The 9,809-nt window shown below is 41.4% G+C and overlaps 1 protein-coding gene across 1 annotated transcript in view; it reads left to right on the top strand.

Annotated features, from left to right (window-relative positions):
• KCTD20 (potassium channel tetramerization domain containing 20) overlaps nt 1–9,075 on the top strand; it is a 71,154-nt gene extending 62,079 nt beyond the window's left edge. Inside the window, 4 exon segments of the mRNA XM_043962493.1 lie at nt 612–809; nt 2,890–3,000; nt 4,901–4,944; nt 4,946–9,075. Coding sequence (XP_043818428.1) covers nt 612–809; nt 2,890–3,000; nt 4,901–4,944; nt 4,946–5,095 — 503 coding nt within the window. The 3' untranslated portion in view covers nt 5,096–9,075.
• The last annotated feature ends 734 nt before the right edge of the window (nt 9,076–9,809 follow it).

Consider the following 9,809-nt stretch of genomic DNA (forward strand, 5'->3'; position numbering starts at 1 on the left):
TCTTCTTCTCTCACTCACTTCTTAACCCCTTCCAATATGGAAAAAGGAAGAAGAGGAGAATTATCAGCATTTATGTAGTCCTTTTAAAAGATTTGCCAAAGGGGGCAGCTAGGTGGTGCAGTGGATAAAGCACTGGCCTTGGATTCAGGAGGACCTGAGTTCAAATCCAGCCTCAGACACTTGACACTTAACTAGCTGTGTGACCCTGGGCAAGTCACTTAACCCTCATTGCCCTGCCAAAAAAAAAAAAGATTTGCCAAATGACTTCATATGGGTGATGGATTCCATATTCTCATTGCTTGCCTTCTCAATGGGTAGGGGAGGGGCTGGAGGGAGGGAGAGAACATTTTAAAAAATAGACAAATAAAAGGTTCGCAAAGTGTATTATATACATTAATTATCTTATTTGTGAGATAACAGCCTTACTCTGTGAGGCAGGTGCTGCTATCACTCCAAAAAATGAAGATCATTCCTGTTCCATGGCCTGTTTCCCTCTAGAAATGTGAGCCGTCAGTCAATAAACATGTAGAGTGCCTGTCACATGCCAGGTACTGTGCTCAGTGCTGGATGGCAAGAGAGGATTTGAAGGTGCATTTCCTCCCCTCCCTCAGGTGCTTTGCTTCATGAGCTCTCCAATGACGGTGCTCACAAGCAGTTTGATCACTACCTCGAGGAGCTGATCTTGCCCATCATGGTGGGCAGTGCCAAGAAAGGGGAACGGGAGTGTCACATCGTTGTGCTGACTGACGAGGACTCCGTAGACTGGGATGAGGACCATCCTCCACCCATGGGGGAGGAATACTCTCAAAGTAGGAGCTATGCATATATTTTTTAACATTAATTGGGTTTTTAACATTAATTGGGTTTTTTTGGTAAGTTTTGGCACTGGCCCTGGATTCAGGAGTACCTGAGTTCAAATCCGGCCTCAGACACTTGACACTAGCTGTGTGACCCTGGGCAAGTCACTTAACCCCCATTGCCCCGCCAAAAAAAAAAATACACAGGAATACATGAAAAGGACACTCTAAGGGGCAGCTAGATGTCTCAGTAAATAAAGCACTGACCCTGGATTTGGGAGGACCTGAGTTCAAATCCAGCCTCAGACACTTGATACTAGCTGTGTGATCCTGGGCAAGTCACTTAACCCTCATTGCCCTGCTCCCTCCCCCCCCAAAAAAAGAAAAGAAAATGATACTCTAAAATATAAGGAAAGTGTTATGTAAAGGCCAGAGTGGGGTAAAGGCTGATTTTTAAGGGGGTTGAGAGTATTCGGGGAGGGCTTCCTAAGAAAGGGGGCATTTGAGTTGTAATGATCTGAAATCTGCCTTTCTCTAACCTCCACCCATTGGTCCTAGTTCTGCTCTTTTGATCAGATCCACAGGGAATCAATCTAATCTTTCCCTCTATGAAGATAACTGTGACGTCTTCCCTAAAACCTTCCTAAAGATTCCCACTACTTTCAGCCATTCCTTGTATGGCATGGTTTTGAGATCTTAAAATCTCTCTTGGTCACCTTCTCCTGGATGTCCTCTACTCTGTCAGTGTTTCTGTGGTACATAATACTCCAGGTGGAGTCTCATTAGGATAGAAGGGACTCTTCCTTTAATCTGAATTTTATACTTGTATTTGTCTATTATATATCTATAGTATGTATATATTATATGTGCAATACATATGTATGTATTATAGATATTAGTTATATAGTGTATATGGTAGGTTTTATATCACTGTAGTATATATCATGCATGCATTTATCTCAGATTTATTTATGAGGTTGAATTTCTTTCTTTTTTTTTTTTTTAGTGAGGCAATTGGGGTTAAGTGACTTGCCCAGGGTCACACAGCTAGTAAGTGTTAAGTGTCTGAGGCCGGATTTGAACTCAGGTACTCCTGAATCCAGGGCCGGTGCTCTATCCACTGCGCCATCTAGCTGCCCGAATTTCTTTTTAATAGGATTCTACTTTTAGAGCTCATAAGCACTTCTTTTAGTCCCACTCTCTTATTGTACAGATGAGGAAATTAAGGTTAGAGGTTGTGTTTTGCCCAGTCACACCAGGTAGTAAAGATAAGGGTCAAGATTCGAACCCACATTCTCTGACTCCAAATCCCGTGACCTCTTGGGTCCACCCCCCTACCTCTCCTCACCAGTGCACATGGTTGGCTTAGCCTTGTTGTTAACTAAAAGTCCTGGGCTCTGAACCAAGTTTCTCCCATCCTAAGTGCAGAATTTTGCATTTCTCCATTAGAGCCAGAACAAGGCGGGGGGTCGGGGCGGGTAGGCCTAAGCAAGTTTTTCAACTCACTGAATTTCCTTTTTTTTTCATCCTTGAAAATGGGATAATAATAATACCTACCACACAATACCATTTAGAAGAAAAAATTTAAAAATATTATTTGCTAAATAGGTGGCTCTGTGGGATAGAGGAGAAAGGGGAAGGATATTGGAAGAAATTCTTTTCAGAAAACAAAAATATCAGTAAAAATCAAGAAGCTGATTCTGTGGAAAGTACTGAGAATGTCTCCATTATCCCTTGCTATCTGTGACAAACTCAACCTCCTTTTCTTTTTCTCTTCTGTTTTCCATATCACTGTTGTCCAGTCATCTCTAGTTAATTGTGTGTGAGTCATACTGGTAATCTAATGCAGCCTTACTGATCCCTCCTGTCTGTCTTTTTCATTGACTTTTGGGTCACATACCATTTTTCTAATTTGGGGATATGGTATTTCCTGATTGACAGCCATATAAAATAGAGAGATCAGAGAGGCTACAAAGAAAAACCTGACAGACCTAGATCTCTGGAAGCTTACCATCTAGCAGGAGCAAGGGAGGAGGGATGTCCCTGGAAGCCTCACTTTTCCCATAATTAACCCCTGGCTTTCTCTTTCTAGTTCTTTATAGCTCCAAGCTCTACAGATTCTTCAAATATATCGAGAATCGGGATGTTGCAAAAACTGTTTTGAAGGAACGGGGACTAAAAAATATCCGAATTGGTATCGAGGGTAAGAACAATGAAAAGCTCTCTTGTGATGACTCTGATTTCATACTTCAGCTTCAGAAACACTATCCCGGACCTCAGAGAGGTCACATATAAAGGCATTTTCACAAATGGCATTTTAGTAGTTGCATTGTTTTCTCTTGCCAAAATTTCCATTTTCCTTTTCCCCCAATTATTTTTTGTGTGCTTTAAAACACCTTTGAAAATCGATAACTTTACCACGACCACCCCAGAGTAATAATAGCTAATAGTTAACATTAATATAGCACCTGAAGGTTTGCAAAGCACTTTATGCATGTTATCAAGAAAGAAACAAGTGGATTTCCTCCATCTAGAAGGTGATGACACATTTTACTGCCTTTGATCACAGGATATATGTGTGTATACACATGTATATACATATACATACATATATGTGTGTGTGTGCATATACACACATATATGCGTGTGTACATGTATGTATATGTATATACCATAGTATCGCTATGTATCTATGTATAGATATATATATCTGTATCTATATCTATATCTCTATATAATATAGACCTTCTCCCCCTGCCTGACCTCCCCAACATACTGTATCTGATTTGAATTAGATCCCTTGTGTCTTGGGATAGGAGATAAAGTTGACATTCCCTCTGGAGTGCTTTGCCAGCTTCCTTACAGATGTTGCAAGTCTGAGATATGCTGGGAACTTCTCTACCTTGAAGGGTTTCTTTTCTTTTTTTCCTTCCCTCCCTCCTCTCTCCCTCCCTTCCTTCCTTCCTTCCTGTCTGCCTGCCTGCCTCCCTGCCTTCCTTCTTTTCTCTTTCTTTCACTTTGTTTTGATTTTTTACTCTGTTAAGGAGCCACTAGGTGCTGCAGTACACAGAGTACTGGACCTAGAGTCAGGAAGCTCTGAGCTCAAATCCTGACTCAGACACTTGCTGGCTGTGTGATTTAACCTGTCTTCCTCTCTGTAAAATGTGGAATGATAAAAGTACCTCCCTCTTAGAGTTGTTGTTAGGATCAAATGAGATAATATTTTTAAGCACTTTGTAAACCTTTAAGTGTCATATTAACGCTGGCTATTATTGTTCTTATTAATTATCATCACATCAGACTCTGGAGTTGACAATGGTAAGAATAACTAAATTAGCTAATGAGACTTATATTCTCTTCCAATTCCACTGGAAGGGGCAGGATAGCTTTTCCTGAATTATGCCTTTTCTTGGTGCATTGTCATGAAAAGAACACTGCATTTGAAAGTCAGGATAATCGGATTTGAATCTTGGCTCTGCCAGGCACTTAACCTTTCCAGCCTCAGTTTCCTTATCTGTAAAACTGGCATGATAACAATTGCACTACTTACCCCAAAGCTGAAAAGAACCTTGGAAATCAGTGTATTAGTGTCTAGTCGGACCTCTTCATTTTACAAATGAGGAAATTGAGGCCCAGAGAGATAAAGTGGTTCACCCAGGCTCAGACAAGCAGTAAGTAGAAAAGCCAAGATTCAAACTCAGGTCCTTTGATTCAAGAGCAAACATTCTTTCCAACCCACTATTCTACTATTCCCCCCAGAATTGCTTTGTACACTTTGAAAGCACTCTGTTTAGAATGTGAACCAGGAACAAGGTCTTTAGGGCATCTAGACGTTTTCACTGATAGAACATTCATTTGAGCAAGTAGGTCCAGCCTTCATTTCAAACCAAATTACCTGAATCAGGAAGGGTGAGGAAAAGTATATCGCAGTGGGAAAGGGAATCAGAGAGATCAATTCATGGCCCCAGCCCATACAAGAACACGCTTCCCTTTGTGTCTGATGGGACTCCAGGCAGTCTGAGGCAGGCAGAAGGAGGTACGTAGAGATGCCAGGAGAGCGCAGTGGCCCAAGCTCATGAGGAATCCTGCCTCTCCTTTTTCAGGCTATCCCACTTGTAAGGAAAAACTTAAGAGGAGACCAGGTGGCTCGGTCAGAAGTCATATACAACTATGTGCAAGCCCCAATTATCCAGATTTCTTGGGAAAAGGAGGAAGGAAAGAGCCGCATGTTGATTATTCAGTGTGTCCGAAGCAAACCCCTCACAAACCTAGTGGCAGCTGAGGAAGATGTCATCTGAAGACCAGTGAGAACCTAATGCCACACCCCCAAAGTGGATGAACTTGATCGGCTAAATGCTCCACTCTCACAGATGGCGCCTAATGACTTCCCAGATTAGGGCCAGCCGTTCATCCAACCACATCTCTAAGGTCCTTTTCTTCCTGGGATGCACTCAAGCTTTGTCTCACCCTGAACATGAGACATACTTTCTCCCTAATCCTTTCCCACGTCACCAATAATATTATGGTGTATTCTTTGAAGCAAGCTGATACCCCTGAGAGGAAATGAATAACGAGTACTGGCCATTGAATCACCAGACATTCTTTAGTGACCCTGTGCACATGGGAAGCTCCTCAGGATTGGTGCTGTCCTGGAATAACTTGAGAAAGCCAAAAAGGAAGTTTAAAAAAAAAATCCCATTTCTTCATATAGCAAAATACTTCCTGCCATTCTTCCCATTCTTTTTATCCCTTTTTCCTTGCCAGGTACACACCCCATTGGGGTTTTTTGTGTTTTGTTTTGTTTTGTTTTGTTTGCCAGCTTCCTTAGTTGCAAGGGGACCAGACCACCATCCCATTCTGCTACATAGGTTTCCATGGAAGACTGTTAGAAGATTGCTAAAGAATGTACCCAGAATTCTAAGCTCATCCAGGAGGAATGAGGCCTTGTTTACAACACAGTCGAGTTTTTCAGAAGAGAATCCTTCAGGAGCTTAAATTGCCTTTTTTTAAAAAAAATTAAACAATATATAGCTCTAGTTTATCATTTGGTAGAGAGGGTAAATGGTGTAACAATAGGATTTATGCTCTTTTAACTTTGAAATATGAGGGCCTGAATTGATTGTGCATTTGGAATGAAACCATCTTGATAGTTCACTCATTCCTCAGCCTGGCTGGAAATTCAGGAATCTCAAGTAAAGCCATTGTCTTTGCCCCCCAGTTCTGGGCTATGGTGGAGATGTGGCTGGAATGAATAGGGCCTTGGCTAGAGGCTCTCAGAACATGGTCAGGAATCTCTTCTAAGGCTTTGGTTATTCAAATGAAAGAATTTTAAGATGCCTTTGAAGTTCAGTGCCAGGGATAGAGAAGGTGAGGATCTCAGGAATCAGCTATAGCCCTGTCCTGGTGCTAGGCAAGGAAAAACAGTCAGGAACTTGGCCTCTGGCTTGAATTCTGCAACTCCATTCATGAGTTTCAGATGGCTCTCACTCCTGTCCATTCCAGCCCTCCCTCCTTAGAGATGTGACTGAAATGGTCTTTTTATTATCCATATTCTATGCCATGGAACTTGGTGTGGGTGGGGGAGAAATAGCGCATTCAACCTTAGAAATAGCCTCTCACCTGTTCACTCAGGGCAATAGAAGATGCCAGGTGAGAAAAAAAGTATTAATGTTTCTTATGGGTTGTTTTTATTTTTCCCATACAAATGTTACCCTCATTGCCTCAGAATGGAGAAAATTAGGTTGATTTTTTTTTGTATGTCAACTATATTAACCTCATGCTAACCCCAGAGCCTACACTGTTCCCCTAACTGCCATGCTTCTAGATCAGATTCCTCATGTGCAACTTGGCCTGTGGTTGTGACCCAGGTGGTAGCCAAAGTAGGACACAATGCTGAGTACAGCTAGGTCCAGATTCATGCAAATAATGAATCTCCTGAAGGGATTGCATCATTCAAATTCACATTCCACATTTCCATTGGGCTGGAACCAGTGACCCTATTTTATCTAATTATAATTTCTAGTGGTGTGTATTTGAATAGATGTAGCCATTGCAGGGGAGTCTTTATTCACATTAATCGAGACCCAATGGTATACGTCTCTTTGAATGACTTTGAAACCGGGAACCAAACTGGATTCCAGAGCGAAATGTAAATGGTTAGGAGCTATCTTCTGTTGTGTGTTATCTGTCCTGCTCTTCTGGCGTTTACTACCTAGATTGCATTGGTGTGATATAGTCACAAGTTGACTATAGTTTTAGCCCTCCACAGTTGCTTTCTAAACTACATGTTACTTTGACATTCATATTCCTTTAGGACACTACAGGATAAGGTACTCTCCTAATTTGCAATGGTGGCTCAATTACTTTGTAATCCAAGTCAAGAAAATAGCAGAAGACACACTTTGTAACAGCTGTTGTCTCAGAGAGAGTAACTCTTCCGGACCCAGTGAGTTCTTAAGTTAAAAATATGCTTACTACTTTTTGTGACACATTGTTGGTGGTGTCAAAATGCAAAACACAATGAATTACTTTTCCAATGGGGGTGATTAATTCTGAGCCATCCATGCCCCCTTCTCCATCTTTTTGTTTTAAACCAATGGCATACCTTAATGAGTCAGCTGGCCATCATTAGGGGTACAGCCCATGTGAGGAACTATGTTTCCTCTGTATGGAACTAATTGGCACATGCTGGAATTAAAATATACAACCTTGACCTCATTAGCACTAAATTCACATCAAGACATCTTCTAAAATGGTGCTTCCTTTGTGTTTCTGGATGGGCAAACCCTTCATTGCAAAGTCCATTCGGATTCTAGAATCTTTATTTGTATGTTTTAAGACATTAATGAAGATTAATTTTCTTGTTGAAGTCCATGTTTATTCCCCCTCTCTCAGTATTTAGCTTATATGTTATTACTTAGTATTAAGTGCAAACACTCCAAAAAGGAACTGCTACTTTGGTGTTTAGAAAAATGGCTACAACTGTATTGCACACTCATGGAAGATGTCAATACTATTAGAAGTATAGCCTTCCTTGGGTCATCTTCATCATTTCCCCAACTGGTATTAGGGTGCCCAGCTCAGCTATCTAGCCCATGTGAGCTAGAACAAGGTATACAAGCGATAAGGGAAAATGGTATTGCAATGGAGCATCTCCCAGGGCTAGTATTTCTTGTTATTGTTTGTTATTTTATCAGTGGCATGGTGGAGGGCACAGTGTGGTTGATAGCTGGGTGAGGAAGGTGGTATTCTTTTGCCACGAGATTGAATGCTAATAGCTGTCTCTAAGGTGACTCCACAACCACCAATCCCTGGCTCATCAAGTTAATTATGAGGTCTTCTGGTAACCAGAGTACCAATGGCTGAGCAGAAAGTAATGTCTCTTTAACCCTTTCCAAGCCATATAAAGGGACATGTCAGAGCTGGCAGATGAGTAGGTGCTGGTTCCAGGGCATCTCTTTAAGCCCCAGTATGGCCAAACTCTGGGATTGGAGTAGACATATTTTGTTTTACCTAGTATAAGTGGGGAGAATCAGATTTAATTTCTTTTTCCAAGTGCCTAAATAAGTTAGTCAGGTTCTATTATACCCCTAAAGACAGGTTGTTTCCAAAGAAGATGTTTTTATTTGCACTAAGACTATCTTCTTCCTTGGTGGTCAAGGTGAGAAGTTTTAAGAAAGTTTGGGGCAGCTAGGTGGCAAAATGGATAGAGCACTGACCCCAGGAGTCAGGAGCACCTGAGTTTACATCCAGCCTCAGACACTTGACACTTACTAGCTGTGTGACCCTGCGCAAGTCACTTAACCCCAATTGCCTCACAAAAAAAAAAAAGAAAGAAAGAAAAATGATACAGATCCAGGACTGAAAGGAACCTCTGAGGCCAATTATTTATCCAGGCTCTATGCTAGTGCCCTTGAATGTTTAAAAAGTACTCATCCTGCTAGGCTATGTTTTGACAAGGAGGGTGGTTTCCTTATATGTGATTGGATTTCTGGTTTTTTTCAGAGGGAGAAGAAAAGAGATGGGGAGGAAAGAAAGTGACACCAAGAGGAGAAATTTTTTTAAAGCCCTACAAGAATAGCTGGGAATAATTGAATTCTACATTTTAATGTGCGCAGGAAGAAATTATTTTAAGCCCTCACCAAGATGTAGACTGATGTGGATGTATACAAATCACAATGGAAAGTAAACTAAATGCTATGTGACCCTGGGCAAGTCACTTAACCCCTCATTGCCCCCACCAAAAAAAAAAAAAGAAAAGAAATGAATGGGCACAGTTTACAAATAGTGTTTCCCAGAATATTGATCTGAGGGTCTTCTATTAGGAATTAAGCAAAACAATCTGAATCAAAGTTTGTCTTGAAAACCAAACATGCCTCGAACAGTGGGATGTGGAGCCCTTTATTTTTTAAACAAACTGATACTACAGAAATTTAAGAATTGTTAGGGGGGAGGACTACTCGTGTCACATGCCTACCTCCCTGCTTCTGGGGGGGAAGCAGCGGCTGGTGGATCTTTATGAGCACAGCGTCCTGAGCTGCAGTGATAATCAGGCCATCAGGTGTGTACACTGCCAGATGCCTAAAAAGAGAGGGACAGATTTGTCCCAGGTCTGAAATTTAGAGTGAGGCCCAAAGGTCTGGGCAAGTCCAGAAAGGAACTGGCGGAAATGTGGTAGACACCCCTCCCCCACCCCTCTGGTTATCAAGGGTCAACCCCTTTTTCATGATGCATGATTCACTTTGCTGATAGAGATTTCCTGATTAGGATGGGCCCCAAGAAGTATTATCTTTTAAATGCTCCTTCTGCTCACAGATGGGATGCTGGTTGATTGCCCCTGTTTTATTTTGTATTTAGTTTTTATATTGTTGCACTTGTTCACCCCCTACAGTGTTTATGAAATCCTATAACCAGGATGCTTTTTTTTTTCTATAATAAACTTATTTCTGTGTGTGCGAATGGTGTCTTTTTTTTTTTTGAGAGAGAAAATTGAGGGGACAGCTAGGTGGCGCA

Source organism: Dromiciops gliroides, chromosome 4, assembly GCF_019393635.1.
Source record: "Dromiciops gliroides isolate mDroGli1 chromosome 4, mDroGli1.pri, whole genome shotgun sequence".
Classification (NCBI taxonomy): domain Eukaryota; kingdom Metazoa; phylum Chordata; class Mammalia; order Microbiotheria; family Microbiotheriidae; genus Dromiciops; species Dromiciops gliroides.